The 24,898-nt window shown below is 39.2% G+C and overlaps 1 protein-coding gene across 1 annotated transcript in view; it reads right to left on the bottom strand.

Moving 5' to 3' along the window:
- Positions 1 to 2,683: 2,683 nt before the first annotated feature.
- Positions 2,684 to 24,898, bottom strand: part of LOC117326832 (coiled-coil alpha-helical rod protein 1-like) — a 46,134-nt gene continuing 23,919 nt past the window's right edge. The window contains exons 6-20 of the mRNA XM_033883596.1: positions 21,168 to 21,303; positions 20,590 to 20,697; positions 19,249 to 19,298; positions 16,093 to 16,180; positions 15,292 to 15,402; positions 13,068 to 13,174; positions 11,935 to 12,047; positions 11,690 to 11,786; positions 8,651 to 8,769; positions 8,069 to 8,139; positions 7,706 to 7,823; positions 7,201 to 7,302; positions 6,685 to 6,836; positions 5,004 to 5,145; positions 2,684 to 4,224 (exon numbers count right to left, since the gene is read on the bottom strand). Of these exons, the coding sequence (XP_033739487.1) occupies positions 4,133 to 4,224; positions 5,004 to 5,145; positions 6,685 to 6,836; positions 7,201 to 7,302; positions 7,706 to 7,823; positions 8,069 to 8,139; positions 8,651 to 8,769; positions 11,690 to 11,786; positions 11,935 to 12,047; positions 13,068 to 13,174; positions 15,292 to 15,402; positions 16,093 to 16,180; positions 19,249 to 19,298; positions 20,590 to 20,697; positions 21,168 to 21,303 (1,606 nt within the window). The 3' untranslated portion in view covers positions 2,684 to 4,132. The remainder of the gene's footprint in view (positions 4,225 to 5,003; positions 5,146 to 6,684; positions 6,837 to 7,200; positions 7,303 to 7,705; positions 7,824 to 8,068; positions 8,140 to 8,650; positions 8,770 to 11,689; positions 11,787 to 11,934; positions 12,048 to 13,067; positions 13,175 to 15,291; positions 15,403 to 16,092; positions 16,181 to 19,248; positions 19,299 to 20,589; positions 20,698 to 21,167; positions 21,304 to 24,898) is intronic.

Here is a 24,898-nt window from a genome sequence, read left to right as displayed (position 1 = left end):
ACCTTAGTTTACTCTGGGGAAAACAGCACCTTAGTTTACTCTGGGGAAGACAGCACCTTAGTTTACTCTGGGGAAAACAGAAATTTAGTTTACTCTGGGGAAAACAGAAATTTAGTTTACTCTGGGGAAGACAGCACCTTAGTTTAGTCTGGGGAAAACAGCACCTTAGTTTACTCTGGGGAAAACAGAAATTTAGTTTACTCTGGGGAAAACAGAAATTTAGTTTACTCTGGGGAAAACAGAAATTTAGTTTACTCTGGGGAAAACAGCAATTTAGTTTACTCTGGGGAAGACAGCACCTTAGTTTAGTCTGGGGAAAACAGCACCTTAGTTTACTCTGGGGAAAACAGAAATTTAGTTTACTCTGGGGAAGACAGCACCTTAGTTTAGTCTGGGGAAAACAGCACCTTAGTTTACTCTGGGGAAAACAGAAATTTAGTTTATTCTGGGGAAAACAGAAATTTAGTTTACTCTGGGGAAAACAGAAATTTAGTTTACTCTGGGGAAAACAGCAATTTAGTTTACTCTGGGGAAGACAGCACCTTAGTTTACTCTGGGGAAAACAGCACCTTAGTTTACTCTGGGGAAAACAGAAATTTAGTTTACTCTGGGGAAAACAGCACCTTAGTTACTGTGGGGAAAACAGCACCTTAGTTTACTCTGGGGAAGACAGCACCTTAGTTTACTCTGGGGAAAACAGCACCTTAGTTTACTCTGGGGGGAAAACAGCACCTTAGTTTAGTCTGGGGAAAACAGCACCTTAGTTTACTCTGGGGAAAACAGCACCTTAGTTTACTCTGGGGAAAACAGCACCTTAGTTTACTCTGGGGAAGACAGCACCTTAGTTTAGTCTGGGGAAGACAGCACCTTAGTTTACTGTGGGGAAAACAGCACCTTAGTTTACTCTGGGGGGAAAACAGCACCTTAGTTTACTCTGGGGAAAACAGCACCTTAGTTTACTCTGGGGAAAACAGCACCTTAGTTTACTCTGGGGAAAACAGCACCTTAGTTTACTCTGGGGAAAACAGCACCTTAGTTTACTCTGGGGAAAACAGAAATTTAGTTTACTCTGGGGAAAACAGAAATTTAGTTTACTCTGGGGAAGACAGCACCTTAGTTTAGTCTGGGGAAAACAGCACCTTAGTTTACTGCGGGGAAGACAGCACCTTAGTTTACTCTGGGGAAGACAGCACCTTAGTTTACTCTGGGGAAGACAGCACCTTAGTTTACTCTGGGGAAGACAGCACCTTAGTTTACTCTGGGGAAGACAGCACCTTAGTTTACTCTGGGGAAGACAGCACCTTAGTTTACTCTGGGGAAGACAGCACCTTAGTTTAGTCTGGGGAAAACAGCACCTTAGTTTACTGCGGGGAAGACAGCACCTTAGTTTACTCTGGGGAAGACAGCACCTTAGTTTACTCTGGGGAAGACAGCACCTTAGTTTACTCTGGGAAAAACAGCACCTTAGTTTACTCTGGGGAAGACAGCACCTTAGTTTACTCTGGGGAAAACAGCACCTTAGTTTACTCTGGGGAAGACAGCACCTTAGTTTACCTTGTACTGGGGAAAAACAGCACCTTTGTTTTCTTGGGGAAAACAGACCTAGTTAGTTGGGGGAAAAAAAGCACCCTTTGTTTACTCTGGGGAAAATAAAATTTTTTATCTTTTATACTTTATTATACCCTAATTTTTCAATCAAATTTTTAATAAAAAAAAAGGGAAGTTTTAAAAAAAAAAATTTTTCTATTTTTTTTTCCTTTTAAAAAAAAAAAAGGGGGGGGAAAAAAAAATATATTGTCGTGTTAAGCAATCAAATAATGTTTATTTCTGTACAAGCTGAAGGTACCAGAACGCAAGGCTATGCAACAAGGGGAGACCACCCAGATCTGGGTGGATGTGATACCTATATATGTGTAAGGTGTGTGGGGCGACGCCCACCATCTCACAATTACCAATAAATTGAAAATAAATATTATAAAAGTGTCAGTGTTTTAATTGTGTCAGAACAAGTGCTACTTTCTGAAATATTGGTTTAAACATATGTACCGAAGGGTGAAACATTACATGCCTGTCTGATGCCAATTTGACATTGATTTATGAATCAAGTTACATAAGATATGTAAATGAAGGAATTGTTCAGTAGAAATCCCTAGCAAACTTCATGGTCATGGTTACAAATCCTCCAAAGAGAGACCTCCTGATAATTTAATAACTGAAATAAAAAAGGGCAATACCTATTTCAAAAATTGTTGAAATTAAATGTTGCTCAGGGAACACAACTACATTTCAGAGATTTGTTGGAAACAGGGAATCTCCTAATGAACAAAATGTTACACTGACAATACCTTAGTTTACTCTGGGGGAAACGGCACCTTAGTTTACTCTGGGGAAAACAGCACCTTAGTTTAGTCTGGGGAAAACATCACCTTAGTTTAGTCTGGGGAAAACAGCGCCTTAGTTTACTCTGGGGAAAACAGCACCTTAGTTTACTCTGGGGAAAACATCACCTTAGTTTATCACATTCTAGTACTGACCATAATTTATCAATCAATATTATAAAAACAGGAATGTAACAATTCTCATCCTATTGGAATAAATCTGATGATATGGTTACCGGGCCTAGTTCCAGTACACCATTTATGTAAATCTATTCGTGAAAGAAAAAAGAACAAAAGAGTTAATAAAACATGCAAAGTAGATATATTTCAATATCATGATCAGTTTAACTAGATAAAATAAATTTTGAAAATTAATACTTCCTTACAGTTACAAACACAATCATAATATTTTCACAATTAAAACGTGACATGTTTTAATTTATACCTTGAACACAAACTGATGCTGAAATAAATTCTTTACACCATATATCTTATTCTATACATTATCACATCTTTACATCAATCTCATTCTATACATTATCACATCTTTACACCATAAATCTCATTCTATACATTATCACATCTTTACACCATATATCTCATTCTATACATTATCACATCTTTACACCATAAATCTCATTCTATACATTATCACATCTTTACACCATATATCTCATTCTATACACATCTCATTCTATACATTATCACATCTTTACACCAATCTCATTCTATACATTATCACATCTTTACACCAATCTCATTCTATACATTATCACATCTTTACATCATATATCTCATTCTATACATTATCACATCTTTACACCATTCATTTCATTCTCTATCGCATCTTTCTATCAATAATCACATTTACCCAAACAAAACAGCATTTTCTGTGGCAGTGTTTATATATGTAAAGTATATTATGTAAATGCCCAATTTATGATATACACCCTAACTGGTAGTAAATGTTACAGACTGGAGAAGCTCCCTATAGATATATTGTATGTATACCATATCTAGTGATTTATTAGATCCTACCTACTTCAAAATAAATCTTCCCCCAAAAAGGTCCTCAGCTTGATATAAAACATCCACATCTACAGCAAGGAACTTTCTGGCTTCTGGTTCGAGCTGGAGATACGGGTATCTATACACACGAAATGACGTCCCTGGTCCGAGCTGGAGATACGGGTATCTATACACACGAAATGACGTCCCTGGTCCGAGCTGGAGATACGGGTATCTATACACACGAAATGACGTCCCTGGTCCGAGCTGGAGATACCGGTATCTATACACACGAAATGACGTCCCTGGTCCGAGCTGGAGATACCGGTATCTATACACACGAAATGACGTCCCTGGTCCGAGCTGGAGATACGGGTATCTATACACACGAAATGACGTCCCTGGTCCGAGCTGGAGATACGGGTATCTATACACACGAAATGACGTCCCTGGTCCGAGCTGGAGATACGGGTATCTATACACATGAAATGACGTCCCTGGTCCGAGCTGGAGATACGGGTATCTATACACACGAAATGACGTCCCTGGTCCGAGCTGGAGTTACCGGTATCTATACACACGAAATGACGTCCCTGGTCCGAGCTGGAGGTACGGGTATCTATACACACGAAATGACGTCCCTGGTCTGAGCTTGAGATACCGGTATCTCCATCCATTAATACACACGAAATGACGTGCCATGTTTCTATATATCACAGTTAACGCTAAGGTGTGTTCTATTGAGATCAATCATCTGTGTCAGAATCTGAAGCATTCTCCTTGAGTACAGCAGAAGTCAGGGCCTTGAGATCCTCCAACACAGACTCCAGAGGTTCATCTGTCATAAGAGTAACACAAAAGGTCATTTTGTTTCATTCTATGAATTGACGGGGAAGTAATTGCAACATTAACCATTTTGTTTATATCACACTAACTTTGTCTATAATGACTGACACATGAATGCTTTACTGTCATGCAGCAATGCGTCCCAAGGAGAAAGCCCTACGACCCTTAACCTTGAGCTAGGACCACCAGAATGTGACCGCGGGCGTAATACTACGGTGTAAATATGAACCAAATCTGTTGAGGGGTACATTCTGAAGATCTGTCATTTATTCTGGACAGGACATGATTGGACACATCAAGATGGGAAAGGACGGAATTTGTTTACAAAATATCCTCTCCAATTTATTGTGTAAAGCCAAATTTTTACTTGTAAGGCAAACTTGATTCTAGCTTGCTGTTTGTGCTGTTTGCCAGTTTTGAGCTTGCCGCCGGCACGTCAGAATCAAGTTCTCCCAATATTTTAACAGTGACCTTGACCTTTGGTCTTCAGACCAAAAAACAATCCCAAATAAATATTTTTAGTAACGAATGAATATACCCAGATTGTGTTAGATTGGTTAAGAAAACTACGTTATCACAAGGAAAATGACCAAACCAGTGAACGCACCTACAGAACAATCCATATTATGGTGACACAACAAGTTTTACAGAAATTAAACTGTATACATGATCCAAGTTATATTCTACAATGGTAACGACCGGAACTTTTCATGTATGATCACTGTTTCTATAACATGACCCTCACATGTATGATGTCCATAAGAGTCATACCTGTTGTTTCCTTGTCTGTTGCCTCCTCCAATGTTGGTGGTGAGATCACTGCCTTTCTCATTGGGACCTCGACTTCGTTGGTGATGGGTTCTGACCTTGTGGCCTTGACCTTGCCTATCAGTCCTTCCTGTCTCAATGTGGCCTAAAATAAATAGATAACTTTGTAATTATAATAGTTTTCAGAATGTCCAGCTCTTTGGTTTGTTTACTGAGTGAATCATACTATGACTGCCCAGGGTCCTGTTTAACTTGGATCCTCTTGTAGTAACTGGTGACTCCCTCACTAAACTACATATGGGTGGCCCAATGCATGCAGAGCAATTTAAAAAAAAAATCTTGCCAAAAAACACAACTACAACAACCCAGGACACTTGGTGATCTACAGCTTCCACAGAAAACTAAAACCAAAGGCGACCAATCACAATGAGCGGTCTTTTGACTATCTGGGATCTGTAATTTGTTTTACCTAAGGTAAACTACCACAAAGAGGTTCATTTGAGGGTGAAGATAATTCATTCCATTCAGCATTAGCTGTAGCCAAGGCTTCTCATTGCGTTACATTCCACAAACCCTTGTCAGATATGGTCGTGTTCAAACCCTCGCAACCTGGAATCCCAGGGCATCCAATCCAATCATGTTTTACATTCAGGCTTGGTTTCCCAGTAAAAACAATTGTGGTAACCAGTACAGAGCTACCTTGTCGACTATGACATGGCAGTAACCAGTACAGAGCTACCTTGTCGACTATGACATGACAAACAAAGACTTTCAATATTTGGGAAAACATTCCAAGTGCTCGATCAATTGATAGAAGTTCTCGATCACATACTTCATCAAAATGACACGAACCTCCATGTTTGTCTGTAAACATCACAGATGAAGTACATATGTACCGCGCATTTTGCTTTGTCAAAAATTTCACGCGTAAAGGGCGATAATTTTGAATCTCCGCTAGAGGGCCAGAGTTGACGACTATATTTGCCAAGGGTTCCTGAAGTGTAACACAACCATGCAGAAGCCTTGGTTAGTGAAGATGCTGTTACATTTGCAGTTCACCTGGTTACCTGTAGTTGCTATACATAGTTACCAACCATCATATGGTTTCTGGTCAGTTTTACCATGGTCACCTGTAGTTGCTATGGTTACCTACCATCATATGGTTTCTGGTCAGATTTACCATGGTTACCTGTAGTTGCTATAGCTACCTACCATCATATGGTTCTGTTGTGTACTTCCTTGGTTACCTATGATTGCTATAGTTACCAACCATCATATGGTTTCTGGTCAGATTTACCATGGTTACCTGTAGTTGCTATAGCTACCTACCATATGGTTTCTGGTCAGATTTACCATGGTTACCTGTAGTTGCTATAGCTACCTACCATCATATGGTTCTGTCCTGTACTACCTTGGTTACCTGTGGTTGCTATAGTTACCTACAGTACCATCATATGGTTTCTGTTCTGTACTACCTTGGTTACCTGTGGTTGCTATCGTTACCTACCATCATATGGTTTCTGTCCTGTACTACCTTGGTTACCTGTGGTTGCTATAGTTACCTACCATCATATTGTTTCTGTCCTGTACTACCTTGGTTACCTGTGGTTGCTATGCTTACCTACCATCATATTGTTTCTGTCCTGTACTACCTTGGTTACCTGTGGTTGCCATAGTTACCTACCATCATGAGATTTCTGTCTTTCTCCAGTGCCTGTAGTTGCTGCTGTAACTGGGCGATATGTTTAGTGTAATGTGTCTCCACAGTGACCAGATGTTCTGCTGACCGTTCCTTCTCTCTGTTAGACTGGCGCTCTAATTGTCTTAGGGCAACAACTACAATGGTTATTATACAATCTTTAATAGTATGTCTTTCAGAGGACTCTTTATATTACACAAGATTACAAAATAGAATTTTTGACATTTCTATATAAAGCTACACTTGGTCTAATACCTTTATACATGTAGTATGTATATATTTATGTTTTTTCATATGTAGATTTTACTGATCTGAATATTTACTTCCTGAAAATTTTACACCACACAGATCTCAACTTTTTTATATTTACTTATTCTATCTATTCATTGTAAAACTTCTATTTTCATTTTACTTATTCTCCAATAGATTACCTTAATATATTAGGTAATTTTCCGATAGTTAATACGCTGTAAATAAAGAAAACCTGATTCCATCCTATACCTGCTTTTGTGTGTTCTCTTCGAGCATCATCAAGTTTGCGATTTACTTCAGATAGCTCCTCTGCTGTTTCTGTCTGCAGTAATGTCTTCTGCTCTGACAATGCTATAAATCATTTAAAAGCTTACTTCAGCCATAATTAAGGGTTATTAACGCAAGATGATCTGATCTGTGAGTCAAAACTAGAACAATGAAGACTTCATAAAGGGACATAACTCACAGGAAATCATTTAACAGTAAACTACACGGTTTTTCATTATGTGCATCAAGCTTTTTAAAATATTGCATCAAAGACTAGTTCTACTCAGGGAAAACTTGACTGACATTTTGACAGACTTTGTTTCTCCTGCCATCTTATAATAATAGCAGTAAGCATTGATCTTGCTAAAACTGCTGGTTAGACATTTGAACAAACAAATTTGAAACACATTTTTGTTGACAATCATTGATACAACAACAAATATTTGTAGTCTATCAACAAGGAAACAGATGTGTATGGTTAATATACCTTGTGTGGACCTAATCTCCTGCTGTGCCAGGGTCGTGTTCAGGGCCTCGATCCTCTCCGACATCTCCTCCAACTCTCTCTGTTGGACTTCACATCTCTCACTTAGGTCTGTCGTTCTCTGGTCAGACATTTTATTATTACACTTTACATAAACATTTCTCAAAAGATTTAATCAAATACACTCTAGTATCATATTTACTGGACTACTAAACTTAAATGAAAGGATAGAAATAATAAAGATTACAAAACAATCAAAATTTATTTGTCAAAAATTAGCATTAAAGTTTTATGATATAGATCAAACTTTGAAGTGACAGGCCCAAGAATATGTAAGTAAACATGTTACAAACAATGCATCAATACCTGTGATTTCTCCTGTGTGATGTACTCTAGATCCTCTACTGTCTTTCTGAGGCTGGTGATCTCCTCCTGATCTGTAACAAAACCAACATGTCAGTATTTTTCATGTCAATATATCCCCATTCTCGATTATATATACTGTTTTTTTCCTATTAAAATAATGAAAATTCTTGTATTTTGGTATTTTTCATGTAAGGAAATAATATCAGGTAACCTATGTTCGCATTTCGCCCCCACCCCCCACCCCCTCCCCCCACTCCCACCTTCGTAGGGTAATTAAACCTTTGGGCTGGACTAGGCTTCATTGATATCATTCTAATCAGAAGACAATGAAGAAGAAATAATCCCCGATCTTTCAAGCAGACCCCAGAGGACTACTGGCAGGTATCACACAGTAATTAAGATCTAACAGGTTTATTACTTTTCTCTTTCATTAGTTTATTTGAATGACACTCACACTGTTGTATTTCAGATAAATATCAATTCATGAAATTCTTTTAGTCTTGGACAGTATATCAACATATACTATCTAAATTGTCGGTATCAATATCAGGGAGACACTTATTTGACAGGTAGACATCTTACATGTTGCCGTGGCCGTTTGTAGTCGCTCATCCCAGGTCTCACTGTCTTGTCGCAGCTGAACCGCCAATGCGTCACGCTCCCTGATCACACGATCCAGTTCTTCTTGTAAGTGATTCGCACTAAAAAAGGCAAACTCATACAGTGAAATATGTCAAATCATACAGACAAACAAATATTGACAGTAATGCATTACAATCTGAAATCAATTGTCTAGTCCACTATGGTTTAACCTACAAATACTACACTTCATCTGTGAATGTGTCACCATTGAGAAACAGGTAGTGGTTGGTTGTAAATAAAGAAAATAGTTGATGATCTAACTTGCCCTCAAAAATATCTGACAAGTGCAGTTATCGCCCCCTTTTCTATCCCCTGAGCCCCACTCGATTTGCACTTTTCTCCTTCTAGAATATATCTTCCGGTCACTCGATTTGTACCTCTTCTGCTTCTGGAAGATCTACTACCTCTTCCGTCTCAAAGATTTATCTTTCAAGATGGCGGCGACCATGTTTTAAGTGTGCGAGTGATGAGTTTCACTAGAGAAGGATTTATGACACATACATGCACGTGTTTGTGTCATAGTGCTTGCGAAAACTTGAAAAATTGTTTATTTTGGGTTATATTCTCCCAGTTTACTCGATTTACACATAACGGAATGCGATCTTCTAAGAAGGCTTCTCTTCTGAGAAGAGTGCAAATCGAGTGGGGCTCAGTCTTACTCAGTAAATACCTGTCTGATGTAGTTATCTCCCCTTTTCTATCCCCAGTCTTACTCAGTATATACCTGTCTGATGTAGTTACCTCCCCTTTTCTATCCCCAGTCTTACTCAGTAAATACCTGTCAGATGTAGTTATCTCCCCTTTTCTATCCCCTTACTCAGTAAATACCTGTCTGATGTAGTTATCTCCCCTTTCCTATCCCCTTACTCAGTAAATACCTGTCAGATGTAGTTATCTCCCCTTTTCTATCCCCAGTCTTACTCAGTAAATACCTGTCTGATGTAGTTATATTCCCTTTTCTATCCCCTTACTCAGTAAATACCTGTCCGATGTAGTTATCTCCCCTTTTCTATCCCCTTACTCAGTAAATACCTGTCCGATGTAGTTATCTCCCCTTTTCTATCCCCAGTCTTACTCAGTAAATACCTGTCCGATGTAGTTATATTCCCTTTTCTATCCCCTTACTCAGTAAATACCTGTCTGATGTAGTTATCTCCCCTCCTCTATCCCCAGTCTTACTCAGTTAATACCTGTCTGATGTAGTTATCTCCCCTCCTCTATCCCCTTACTCAGTAAATACCTGTCCGATGTAGTTATCCCCCCTCCTCTATCGCCAGTCTTACTCAGTAAATACCTGTCCGATGTAGTTATCTCCCCTCCTCTATCCCCTTACTCAGTAAATACCTGTCCGATGTAGTTATCTCCCCTTTTCTATCCCCTTACTCAGTAAATACCTGTCCGATGTAGTTATCTCCCCTTTTCTATCCCCAGTCTTACTCAGTAAATACCTGTCCGATGTAGTTATATTCCCTTTTCTATCCCCTTACTCAGTAAATACCTGTCCGATGTAGTTATCTCCCCTCCTCTATCCCCTTACTCAGTAAATACCTGTCCGATGTAGTTATCTCCCCTCCTCTATCCCCTGTCTTACTCAGTAAATACCTGTCTGATGTAGTTATCTCCCCTTTTCTATCCCCTTACTCAGTAAATACCTGTCTGATGTAGTTATCTCCCCTCCTCTATCCCCTTACTCAGTAAATACCTGTCTGATGTAGTTATCTCCCCTTTTCTATCCCCTTACTCAGTAAATACCTGTCTGATGTAGTTATCTCCCCTCCTCTATCCCCTTACTCAGTAAATACCTGTCTGATGTAGTTATCTCCCCTTTTCTATCCCCTTACTCAGTAAATACCTGTCTGATGTAGTTATCTCCCCTTTTCTATCCCCTTACTCAGTAAATACCTGTCTGATGTAGTTATCTCCCCTCCTCTATCCCCTTACTCAGTAAATACCTGTCTGATGTAGTTATCTCCCCTCCTCTATCCCCATACTCAGTAAATAACTGTCCGATGTAGTTATCTCCCCTCCTCTATCCCCTTACTCAGTAAATACCTGTCTGATGTAGTTATCTCCCCTTTTCTATCCCCTTACTCAGTAAATACCTGTCTGATGTAGTTATCTCCCCTCCTCTATCCCCAGTCTTACTCAGTAAATACCTGTCTGATGTAGTTATCTCCCCTTTTCTATCCCCTTACTCAGTAAATACCTGTCTGATGTAGTTATCTCCCCTTTTCTATCCCCAGTCTTACTCAGTAAATACCTGTCAGATGTAGTTATCTCCCCTCCTCTATCCCCAGTCTTACTCAGTAAATACCTGTCCGATGTAGTTATCTCCCCTTTTCTATCCCCAGTCTTACTCAGTAAATACCTGTCTGATGTAGTTATCTCCCCTCCTCTATCCCCTTACTCAGTAAATACCTGTCCGATGTAGTTATCTCCCCTCCTCTATCCCCTTACTCAGTAAATACCTGTCCGATGTAGTTATCTCTCCTCCTCTATCCCCTTACTCAGTAAATACCTGTCAGATGTAGTTATCTCCCCTTTTCTATCCCCTTACTCAGTAAATACCTGTCCGATGTAGTTATCTCCCCTCCTCTATCCCCAGTCTTACTCAGTAAATACCTGTCTGATGTAGTTATCTCCCCTCCTCTATCCCCTGTCTTACTCAGTAAATACCTGTCCGATGTAGTTATCTCCCCTTTTCTATCCCCTTACTCAGTAAATACCTGTCCGATGTAGTTATCTCCCCTCCTCTATCCCCTTACTCAGTAAATACCTGTCTGATGTAGTTATCTGCCCTTTTCTATCCCCTTACTCAGTAAATACCTGTCCGATGTAGTTATCTCCCCTTTTCTATCCCCTTACTCAGTAAATACCTGTCCGATGTAGTTATCTCCCCTTTTCTATCCCCTTACTCAGTAAATACCTGTCTGATGTAGTTATCTCCCCTTTCTATCCCCAATCTTACTCAGTAAATACCTGTCCGTTGTAGTTATCTCCCCTTTTCTATCCCCTGTCTGCTTCTCAACTTCTTCAGTCTTTCTCTGTAGCAGAGCATCACGGCGGGCATACAGACCTGTCATATCAGAGAACACCGTGAATTAAAGAAAATATATATAAAATATAGGCTAAAACCATGAAGTTGAAGGAAGCATACATATGCTGTGTGGACACTGGTTAATCACAGACTATTGTAAATATGGTAAACTGGTATGAATCTTTACCTTGTAACATCTCCACGCGGCCGCTGGCAAAGTTGATCCGCTGACCGTATCTTTGGAGTGTTACTAAGGCAGCTGTCAGTGGCTGGAGCTTGGTGTCCATGGCGGAGGTGATACTGAGAAAGAGAACAGAAACATTTAGTGTCCATGGCGGAGGTGATACTGAGAAAGAGAACAGAAACATTTAGTGTCCATGGCGGAGGTGATACTGAGAAAGAGAACAGAAACATTTAGTGTCCATGGCGGAGGTGATACTGAGAAAGAGAACAGAAACATTTAGTGTCCATGGCGGAGGTGATACTGAGAAAGAGAACGGAAACATTTAGTGTCCATGGCGGAGTTCTAGTGTCCATGGCGGAGTTCTAGTATCCATGGCGGAGGTGATACTGAGATATAGAACAGAAACATTTGGTGTCCATAGCGGAGGTGATACTGAGAAAGAGAACAGAAACATTTAGTGTCCATGGCGGAGGTGATACTGAGAAAGAGAACAGAAACATTTAGTGTCCATGGCGGAAGTGATACTGAGAAAGAGAACAGAAACATTTAGTGTCCATGGCGGAGTTCTAGTGTCCATTGCGGAGTTCTAGTGTCCATGGCAGAGGTGATACTGAGAAAGAGAACAGAAACATTTAGTGTCCATGGCGGAGTTCTAGTGTCCATGGCGTAGTTCTAGTATCCATGGCGGAGGTGATACTGAGATACAGAACAGAAACATTTAACAGATGTACATAAATCTATTGGTAAGCAATACAGTTACAAGGAAAATAAAATATTGATGAGCGTAAGAATGTTCATCACAAATCATATCTTGGTCTAAGTCTTATAAGCTAGGTACAATACTCCACTATAATAAATCCTCACACCTTCGTTGAACTTCCATATTTTCTTTTTCAAGTGCATAACAAAAACCCACTCAATGTTGTAAGAATTAGAAAGAGGATCTAAAATGGAGTACATAATATTGTATCTAATCCATCTACTTTACATCATCCCAAGTCACAAACATCAACAATCACCAACCTGTTACTGCACTTTAAAGATATAAACTTCAAATCTAATTTATTTGTAAGTAACTTTGACAAAGTAGTGAGTTTTTAATCCTGATTAATCCACTGTCCTACTGTACTGTGTACCTCCGTGAGAAATTGACCAGTCTGTCCACTGACTCCCGGTCCTGAGACAGCTGCTGGTCAAGCATGACCGCCACCTTCTGGGTCTCGTCTGCCTCCTGTTGTAGCCTCTACAAGTCACACAAACACACCCATATTACTGATTTATCTCCGAATAAAGGCCATACCCGGTAATAAGCCCACCCCTGTCTACTACAGTTAGGCAAAATTACTAACATCAAAGATCCCATACTACTTATAGGTGCTGTTCACAAAGGATTAAAATAAAGGAGAAACGTCAGTTATAAATATAAAATTGCAGGAAATAAAAACACAGCTTAAGTTAATTTTTGTTTGTTTTTAAAGCTCACTAAATTGGCATACCTTGATAAGAGACCTATATATAGTGAGATATATATCCCTGCTATTGTAAGATTAATTCTTAGATCTTGGGGATTAATATGTCCGTCACATTTCATGACAAACTACAACTCCTGTAAACATTCAATTTACTGCATTTTTTCTCCATAAATTAATTCATCTACATCATGATTAGATATTTGATCTTTGATGACTTTTGTTAGAGAAACTTTCCTTGAAAATTTATTGTTTGTTACCAATCAACATATACAAGCATTTAACTACCGACTACTTTAAACAAAGCAACCTCTTTATTAATGCATTTCTGAATCTCCAGTGTCACTGTGTGGAAACAAAGTAGGTTTCAATTTATAATCACTTCATCCAGTTCCACCAGCAGGGTTTTATTTTCATCCAGTTCCACCAGCAGGGTTTTATTTTAAGTATAAGATCAAGAACCAACTGCAGATTACACTTATTGATTGCCAACTGAAAAATGGCAGGTGAGCGTCATTTTATTAACCTCAGAGGTGACTTTCCAATGCTGCAATAAGGTCTCACACAACTAATTATTTCACTATATGTTATTACCAATGACTCCATCCCCTCAATCGCTCATTTGAAGTTCAAATGTTGTGAAATTCATATCAAATTAAAGGTTGAAGATTTCCCTACCAGAAAAATGATGTTATTGGATAGGTTTAATAGCATATATAAGAGCACATCTGTACTTGGAAGACAGTAACCCTGATATTTACAGTGCACAGGGGAACCCACACCTGCGGAATTCCCGCCTTTTTACACCTGGATTCCTACATCTTTCTATTTATACCAGGAGTGTATATTTGATTTTCAAAATCTCAAGGCCCTACTCTTTATTCTCGTATATAGAAAGTACCCATTGTGTGTGTTATTTACTCAGGAAATAGCTACAAACCCAAGAAACACATTATCTTCAGGGACTTGGTTCAGGTGAAACATCAGCTGATTGGCTGAATTAGTTGTGTGAGACCAATAAACTAATCAACAAGAGTGTGTATGAGTTACCTGCCTTGACATATGTAAGATTATAGGGATCCATAGTTCACGGCTATTGGGAGTGATGTTGATCTCCATTGCCATGATGCGGCGATGTTTCATTTGTCACATTGTTGGCAACTTTATGAGTGAACCAGCAATCATTGATCAGTGACTCGATACAAGTACATGTATTCAATCTTTTCTATGACATAAAATCATATCTGTTAACCGATTTTCTTGATGGAATGAAGAAAGTATGGCCATTGATAACGATGATCATTGAAAAGGTGACTGTTAGTTTTCCTGACTGCTCTACACAAATATAGACTTTGTGTTGCAATTAAAAAAATGTTTTCTTATTTAAACATCCATGGAATGTTTGTTAATCTATACCAATAGACAGATGAAGTCATCTTCATCCCTTAGAATTTCTTAATGCTGCTACACAATCATGTGTGCCACAAAAAGAATTCTAAATGTGAACTTAACCTTGGACCATGACACCTTGACCCCATACATCCCCAGGCTACCTGAAATTCACCCAACAACACAAACATCCTTTATTTTATATGATAAATTATAGAAATGTCTGCAATTCTCTGGAAGCTTAAAAAAGAAGCTTAAATTATGGACCTTTGTGTCCATTCATAAGATACTTGAACACAATTGCTCTGGAGAGTGTGGGACGAGACTCTTTCTATGTGTTCAGTGAGGTAGCCACCAGCTACTACAAGGAGGCCTTGCTTCAAAATAACATTGCCTGTTGACAGAACCACAAAACCCACTAGCAAACAGTATTGTTATTTTGATGACTTGGTAAGTAATACTATGAAGATGGCTTGTATACATACAATATGTTGATGTTTACCTTGTTATTGTTAGATTCGATGTCGAGCTGAGCCTTAACGTCTGATAATGAGTGAGCCAGTACATCCTTCTGACTACTGACTGACATCATCTGGTCCTGAAGGTCTGACAGCTTCAATTACAACAGTTAACATTTAACACACAGCATAAAATTAATTCTTATAAAGCATGTGGATAGATGATCTTACACTCATGGCTACGTCATATGGAATTTATTAAACGAGTTCAATAATTTGATTTGAGTCTTTAGGCTAGTGGCATATCAAATTATTGTACAAGTTTAATAAATTTCATATGACATAGCCACAAGTGTGAGATTCTATTTATCACATAACTGCTATTTATGAGAATATAAGCAAAAAACTTTCAATTTTAGTATCTATATAAAACAGGTGAATCCGGCTCGAATGGGACGATTCTGTCTACCCAGACAATCATGCAGCATCATATATTTATTATAACATCACAATAGTGTTGTTATACATGTGAGATATAATATCTATGACATGGCCGTATGACATGGCCGTATGACATGGCTATATGACATGCTATTTGATAAATGACCAGCTATTTGATAAATCTACAGTTTTATATATTCAATACTCTGAAGTTTTAAATCATATTCATATTTAACATGTAAATCTATGTTCATTACACTCCAGAGTAAAACAAGACAATTTGGATAATTACAGTGGAAATGATGCAAAACTAAAATCCCAAACCTCAGTTTCTGGAAATCATGAGGTTTTACTGACCAGATCCAACACCATCTATTTTTAGTGTATAACTCAGAGATATTTACCTTTTCCTTCCAATTGTAATCATTCTTTTTCTGCATCATCTCCGACGTTTTCTGCTGCACAAGAAGAGCAAACACTTTTTCCCGCCATCTAGAAATAAATCAGGATGTCAGATTGATAAATCACTGATCTTAAATCAGGATGTCAGATTGATAAATCACTGATCTTAAATCAGGATGTCAGATTTATAAATCACTGATCTTAAATCAGGATGTTCGATTTATAAATCGCTGATCTTAAATCAGGATGTTCGCTTTATAAATCACTGATCTTAAATCAGGATGTTCGATTTATAAATCGCTGATCTTAAATCAGGATGTTCGCTTTATAAATCACTGATCTTAAATCAGGATGTTCGATTGATAAAGCACTGATCTTAAATCAGGATGTTCGATTGATAAAGCACTGATCTTAAATCAGGATGTCAGATTTATAAATCACTGATCTTAAATCAGGATGTCAGATTTATAAATCACTGATCTTAAATCAGGATGTTCGATTGATAAATCACTGATCTTAAATCAGGATGTTCGATTGATAAATCACTGATCTTAAATCAGGATGTTCGATTTATAAATCACTGATCTTAAATCAGGATGTCAGATTTATAAATCACTGATCTTAAATCAGGATGTAAGATTGATAAATCACTGATCTTAAATCAGGTTGTTAGATTTATAAATCACTGATCTTAAATCAGGATGTCAGATTTATAAATCACTGATCTTAAATCAGGATGTTCGCTTTATAAATCACTGATCTTAAATCAGGATGTCAGATTTATAAATCACTGATCTTAAATCAGGATGTCAGATTTATAAATCACTGATCTTAAATCAGGATGTCAGATTTATAAATCACTGATCTTAAATCAGGATGTCAGATTTATAAATCACTGATCTTAAATCAGGATGTCAGATTTATAAATCACTGATCTTAAATCAGGATGTCAGATTTATAAATCACTGATCTTAAATCAGGATGTCAGATTTATAAATCACTGATCTTAAATCAGGATGTTAAATTTATAAATCACTGATCTTAAATCAGGATGTCAGATTTATAAATCACTGATCTTAAATCAGGATGTCAGATTTATAAATCACTGATCTTAAATCAGGATATCAGATTTATAAATCACTGATCTTAAATCAGGATGTTAAATTTATAAATCACTGATCTTAAATCAGGATGTTCGATTTATAAATCACTGATCTTAAATCAGGATGTCAGATTTATAAATCACTTATCTTAAATCAGGATGTCAGATTTATAAATCACTGATCTTAAATCAGGATGTAAGATTGATAAATCACTGATCTTAAATCAGGATGTAAGATTTATAAATCACTGATCTTAAATCAGGTTGTTAGTTTTATAAATCACTGATCTTAAATCAGGATGTTCGATTTATAAATCACTGATCTTAAATCAGGATGTTCGATTTATAAATCACTGATCTTAAATCAGGATGTTCGATTTATAAATCACTGATCTTAAATCAGGATGTTCGCTTTATAAATCACTGATCTTAAATCAGGATGTTCGATTTATAAATCACTGATCTTAAATCAGGATGTTCGATTTATAAATCACTGATCTTAAATCAGGATGTCAGATTTATAAATCACTGATCTTAAATCAGGATGTCAGATTTATAAATCACTGATCTTAAATCAGGATGTCAGATTTATAAATCACTGATCTTAAATCAGGATGTCAGATTTATAAATCACTGATCTTAAATCAGGATGTCAGATTTATAAATCACTGATCTTAAATCAGGATGTCAGATTTATAAATCACTGATCTTAAATCAGGATGTTAAATTTATAAATCACTGATCTTAAATCAGGATGTCAGATTTATAAATCACTGATCTTAAATCAGGATGTCAGATTTATAAATCACTGATCTTAAATCAGGATATCAGATTTATAAATCACTGATCTTAAATCAGGATGTTAAATTTATAAATCACTGATCTTAAATCAGGATGTTCGATTTATAAATCACTGATCTTAAATCAGGATGTCAGATTTATAAATCACTTATCTTAAATCAGGATGTCAGATTTATAAATCACTGATCTTAAATCAGGATGTAAGATTGATAAATCACTGATCTTAAATCAGGATGTAAGATTTATAAATCACTGATCTTAAATCAGGTTGTTAGTTTTATAAATCACTGATCTTAAATCAGGATGTTCGATTTATAAATCACTGATCTTAAATCAGGATGTTCGATTTATAAATCACTGATCTTAAATCAGGATGTTCGATTTATAAATCACTGATCTTAAATCAGGATGTTCGATTTATAAATCACTGATCTTAAATCAGGATGTTCGATTTATAAATCACTGATCTTAAATCAGGATGTTCGATTTATAAATCACTGATCTTAAATCAGGATCTTAGATTTATAAATCACTGATCTTAAATCACAATACTCATAATTTGTCATAACATAGGTTGCAGGATAACTAGTTACAACAGTGTCTTTTAGTGGTATAGAAAGACATATTCTCAAATTCAAGGGTTCCCAGGTTTTATCTTAACACATTGATTCACATTGAAAATCTCACTATTACAGATGATTGTTCTAATTAAAAGAAAAACTATTTTTAACTGCTGGGATCTATTTTCAAAATTTTCTTTCACATGCGATTGTACTTCAACCAGAAACATAGGAATGAACATTTTAATAGTTAACGATGTCACATAAAGATCAGTGAAAATAATCTTAAAACAAAATCAAAGCAAATACCAGGTACAGTGTATTTATTGATACATGTATAATATTTCCCTAACATCAATTACCAGGTATTTATTGATACATGTACAATATGTCCCTAACATCTATTACCAGGTATTTATTGATACATGTACAATATTTCCCTAACATCTAATACCAGAAGTTTCATTTTAATGTAGCCTACTGCAAACGGGCAATCTATTTACCTTAATTACCTCAAAGGGTTGTTAAGATCAATACAATATAGTCATTTTATGGTCTATCTCATTAATCATTTATGGGGACAGGTGGGCAATCTGTTCCCCCATAAACACTAGTGGACCAGTCCAGTATGGTTAATAGTAGAGTCTACTACTGTGAGAGGGGTTGGCAGGGAGTAAATGATGGACGATATATACCTGGTAAGTAGATTTTCCCTCTGGTCTTTGTCAAACTTCTCCTTCGTCGTCTGAAAAAAACATTTTTTCAACATAAAGTGTTCCTTATAAACACAGTAATATTGATGTTCATTGCACATTATTATGGACAATGTACAGCCAATTTTTGAAATAATACAAAATCTGATACATTTGTTTGTGGAGATATTGTACAAGTACCAAGGAGAACATGAATTCTTGTAAGAGCAAAGCTAATCATGATTGTTGATACTTCCTTGGTTCTTACATCTAATGAAATACACTACACTATCACAAGGACTTCTTGTTAACTTTTATGTCACTCTTTCTGAATGAGTTTTAAAAAGAAATCTTCCGTCATGTGGAAAGCAGTTAATTTTTCTCAGCATGATTTTCACAGTACAAGAGTCTCTGTGGGCCAGTATCGTTGACCATTTTTTTAACTCATGAAGTTATGTCATTGTTGGAAAATTTAATTATTGTTTTTTCAGTAATCATTACACGTCTAATATCAAACCTTGGAATTACTGTATTTAAATAATTTGAAGATTTTGGCACGTTTGATCACTGTGACCTTGAAAGTACATGAAGGTCAATGATTTGACCAAACTTGATGGGCCTTCGATTGATATCAGCATTTATTTGGCATGAACAAGGGCCTTTTGGATAGACACATGATGTTGTTTACAGATATTAACACATACCTGAAACCATGAAATAGATCAAGGTCATTCATTTGATAAAACTAAGTAGCCATTCACCTTAGCTTGCTACTGCCCAAATGGTGTGGAATCTTTTTGTTAATTGTTTCAAAATTTCAACACATCTGACCTTGAAACAAGACAATTTGGCGAGTACAATGAGTCCCTCATTAAATGTGAAATCATATGCCAAGAATGCACAGATGATAAAATCCTAATAAGGTGGAACCCATTCTCCAAGTATGAAGTTCAAGTGACAAGTAGGAGAAAGAGCCTGGACAATTTTTTTTTTATGTAGATCAAAGATTAAAATGTAGGTCAGAGTGACCTACATTTGATACATGACACACTGCCTCACCCAGGTAAACCCATACCTCATAAAGCTCCATTGACAAATATTGGAGAAAACAGAGACGGAAAAAGATAGCAGATGGACGGAAGGACAGATGAATTGACGAACACATAAAAACTAGTCCCCAATGAATCCAAGGAATAATAATGTCAAGGTCACTAACTTGAGTCAACCCAGCTTGCTACTGATGTAATATCATTGCCCTGGGCCTTTTGGTTAACAAAAGTTGTACAAAGCAGAAAAGTTGATGTCAATGTCTTAAATATCCTTTACGGTTTTCTTTCTACTCACCCGAGAGAGTTCCGTTTCCTGCACACTCAGTATCTCATTTAATGATGACAAGCGAATATTAAGGAGCTGGAGGTTAGACTGAAGGTTGTCACGGTCTGCTTCACAAATCTATTAATAAATGATATTTTACAGATCCAGTCCAAATTATTACCTGCTTCATAAATATGATTAAATCAGACATAATTTATGATGAATAAATAGTTTAATAGTATGCATGTATTAAATATAATTTCATATGTATGTTACAACTTTACTGATCATATTGCCTTTATCATACATGCCATACCTCCCGGCGTGAGACAAAATCTCCCTTATTTTCAAGTCATTTATTTCCTCCCGGCAGGAGAGCCAAAATTCCCGTATTTTGTAATTCCCTCCGGTATTTTTGCCGACACCATTTTTGTTTACAATTCAGTTAATATTTTAACACAATTGTCATCTATCTACTTTTATAATTTTCACTTACTAGGTAAATCTTAATTTGTGTCCAAACTGAGAATGATTATGTATCCTGAAGTTAGAATACCCAAGCTGTAATAATGTCATGGTGTAGTTTTATTTTCAAAGAATTAATTTACCTGTATTTTGTTGCGTAGAGTGTCATTTTCCTTTCTCCAGACTTCCACAGGTTTGTGAGTACGCTCCGAGTCTCCTATGTAGGTTTTCAGCTGAGCGATTTGTTTTTGTAGATTATCCACAGTGTAATCCCTGGACCTAAAGTATCAGAAATCAGATTACATGATTAGAGAGCTAGAGTTAGCCTAGAGGTGGGTCCCCTTATACACCAAACACCATGACTCTTTCTCCAGCCACTTACTGGGACTGTCTCTCTATCCAATTACTGGGACTGTCTCTCTATCCACTTACTGGGACTGTCTCTCTATCCAATTACTGTGACTGTTTCTCTATCCACTTACTGGGACTTTCTCTATCCACTTACTGTGACTGTCTCTCTATCCACTTACTGGGACTGTCTCTCTATCCACTTACTGGGACTGTCTCTATCCACTTACTGTGACTGTCTCTCTATCCACTTACTGTGACTGTCTCTCTATCCACATACTGTGACTGTCTCTCTATCCACTTACTGTGACTGTCTCTCTATCCACTTACTGGGACTTTCTCTCTATCCACTTACTGGGACTTTCTCTATCCACTTACTGGGGCTGTCTCTCTATCCACATACTGTGACTGTCTCTCTATCCACTTACTGTGACTGTCTCTCTATCCACTTACTGTGACTGTCTCTATCCACTTACTGTGACTTTCTCTCTATCCACTTACTGGGACTTTCTCTATCCACTTACTGTGACGGTCTCTTTATCCACTTACTGTGACTGTCTCTCTATCCACTTACTGTGACTGTCTCTCTATCCACTTACTGGGACTGTCTCTCTATCCACTTACTGGGACTGTCTCTCTATCCACTTACTGGGGCTGTCTCTCTATCCACTTACTGTGACTGTCTCTCTATCCACTTACTGGGGCTGTCTCTATCCACTAACTGTGACTGTCTCTCTATCCACTTACTGGGACTGTCTCTATCCAATTACTGTGACTGTCTCTATCCACTAACTGTGACTGTCTCTCTATCCACTTACTGGGACTGTCTCACTATCCACTTACTGGGACTCTCTGTCTATCCACTTACTGTGACTGTGTCTCTATCCACGTACAGTGACTCTCTCTCCATCTATTTACTGTGACTCTCTCTCCAGCCACGTACAGTGACTCTCTCTCCAGCCACGTACAGTGACTCTCTCTCCAGCAACGTACAGTGACTCTCTCTCCAGCCACGTACAGTGACTCTCTCTCCAGCCACGTACAGTGACTCTCTCTCCAGCCACGTACAGTGACTCTCCCTCCAGCCACGTACAGTGACTCTCTCTCCAGCCACGTACGGTGACTCTCTCTCCAGCCCGTACAGTGACTCTCTCTCCTGCCACGTACAGTGACTCTCTCTCCAGCTACGAACCATGACTCTTACTCCAGCCATGTACAGTGTCTCTCTCTCCAGCCACGTACAGTGACTCACTCAAGCCACGTACAGTGACTCTCTCCAGCCACTTTCAGTGACTCTCTCTCCAGCCACGTACAGTGACTCTCTCTCCAGCCACGTACAGTGACTCACTCCAGCCACTTTCAGTGACTCTCTCCAGCCACTTTCAGTGACTCTCTCTCCAGCCACGTACAGTGACTCTCTCTCCAGCCACGTACAGTGACTCTCTCTCCAGCCACGTACAGTGACTCTCTCTCCAGCCACGTACAGTGACTCTCTCTCCAGCCACGTACAGTGACTCTCCCTCCAGCCACGTACAGTGACTCTCTCTCCAGCCATGTACAGTGACTCTCTCTCCAGCCACGAACCATGACTCTCTCTCCAGCCACATACAGTGACTCTCTCTCCAGCCACTTACAGTGAATCTCTCTCCAGCCACGTAGTGACTCTCTCTCCAGCCACGTACAGTGACTCTCTCTCCAGCCACATACAGTGACTCTCTCTCCAGCCACGTACAGTGACTCTCTCTCCAGCCACGTACGGTGACTCTCTCTCCAGCCACGTACAGTGACTCACTCTCCAGCCACGTACAGTGACTCTCTCTCTCCAGCCACGTACAGTGACTCTCTCTCCAGCCACGTACGGTGACTCTCTCTCCAGCCACGTACGGTGACTCTCTCTCCAGCCACGTACAGTGACTCTCTCTCCAGCCACGTACAGTGACTCTCTCTCAAGCCACCTACAGTGACTCTCTCTCCAGCCACGTACAGTGACTCTCTCTCCAGCCACGTACAGTGACTCTCTCTCCAGCCACGTACAGTGACTCTCTCTCCAGCCACGTACAGTGACTCTCTCTCAAGCCACATACAGTGACTCACTCTCCAGCCACGTACAGTGACTCTCTCTCCAGCCACGTACAGTGACTCTCTCTCCAGCCACGTACAGTGACTCTCTCTCCAGCCACGTACAGTGACTCTCTCTCCAGCCACGTACAGTGACTCTCTCTCCAGCCACGTACCGTGACTCACTCTCCAGCCATGTACAGTGACTCTCTCCAGCCACATACAGTGACTCTCTCTCCAGCCACGTACAGTGACTCTCTCTCCAGCCACATACAGTGACTCACTCTCCAGCCACATACAGTGACTCTCTCTCCAGCCACGTACAGTGACTCTCTCCAGCCACGTACGGTGACTCTCTCTCCAGCCACGTACAGTGACTCTCTCTCCAGCCACGTACAGTGACTCTCTCTCCAGCCACGAACCATGACTCTCTCTCCAGCCACGTACAGTGACTCTCTCTCCAGCCACCTACAGTGACTCTCTCTCCAGCCACGTACAGTGACTCTCTCTCCAGCCATGTACAGTGACTCTCTCTCCAGCCACGAACCATGACTCTTACTCCAGCCATGTACAGTGTCTCTCTCTCCAGCCATGTACAGTGACTCTCTCTCCAGCCACGTACAGTGACTCTCCCTCCAGCCACGTACAGTGACTCTCTCTCCAGCCATGTACAGTGACTCTCTCTCCAGCCACGAACCATGACTCTCTCTCCAGCCACATACAGTGACTCTCTCTCCAGCCACTTACAGTGAATCTCTCTCCAGCCACGTAGTGACTCTCTCTCCAGCCACATACAGTGACTCTCTCTCCAGCCATGTACAGTGACTCTCTCTCTCCAGCCACGTACAGTGACTCTCTCTCCAGCCACGTACAGTGACTCTCTCTCCAGCCACGTACAGTGACTCTCTCTCCAGCCACGTACAGTGACTCTCTCTCAAGCCACATACAGTGACTCACTCTCCAGCCACGTACAGTGACTCTCTCTCCAGCCACGTACAGTGACTCTCTCTCCAGCCACGTACAGTGACTCTCTCTCCAGCCACGTACAGTGACTCTCCCTCCAGCCACGTACAGTGACTCTCTCTCCAGCCACGTACCGTGACTCACTCTCCAGCCATGTACAGTGACTCTCTCCAGCCACATACAGTGACTCTCTCTCCAGCCACGTACAGTGACTCTCTCTCCAGCCACATACAGTGACTCTCTCTCCAGCCACGTACAGTGACTCTCTCCAGCCACGTACAGTGACTCTCTCCAGCCACGTACGGTGACTCTCTCTCCAGCCACGTACAGTGACTCTCTCTCCAGCCACGTACAGTGACTCTCTCTCCAGCCACGAACCATGACTCTCTCTCCAGCCACGTACAGTGACTCTCTCTCCAGCCACGTACAGTGACTCTCTCTCCAGCCACGTACAGTGACTTTCTCTCCAGCCACGTACAGTGACTCTCTCTCCAGCCACATACAG

Source organism: Pecten maximus, chromosome 5 (genome assembly GCF_902652985.1).
Source record: "Pecten maximus chromosome 5, xPecMax1.1, whole genome shotgun sequence".
Classification (NCBI taxonomy): Eukaryota; Metazoa; Mollusca; class Bivalvia; order Pectinida; family Pectinidae; genus Pecten; species Pecten maximus.
Note: the sequence above shows the minus strand (reverse complement) of the source record. Positions and strands in the feature narration are given on the sequence as shown.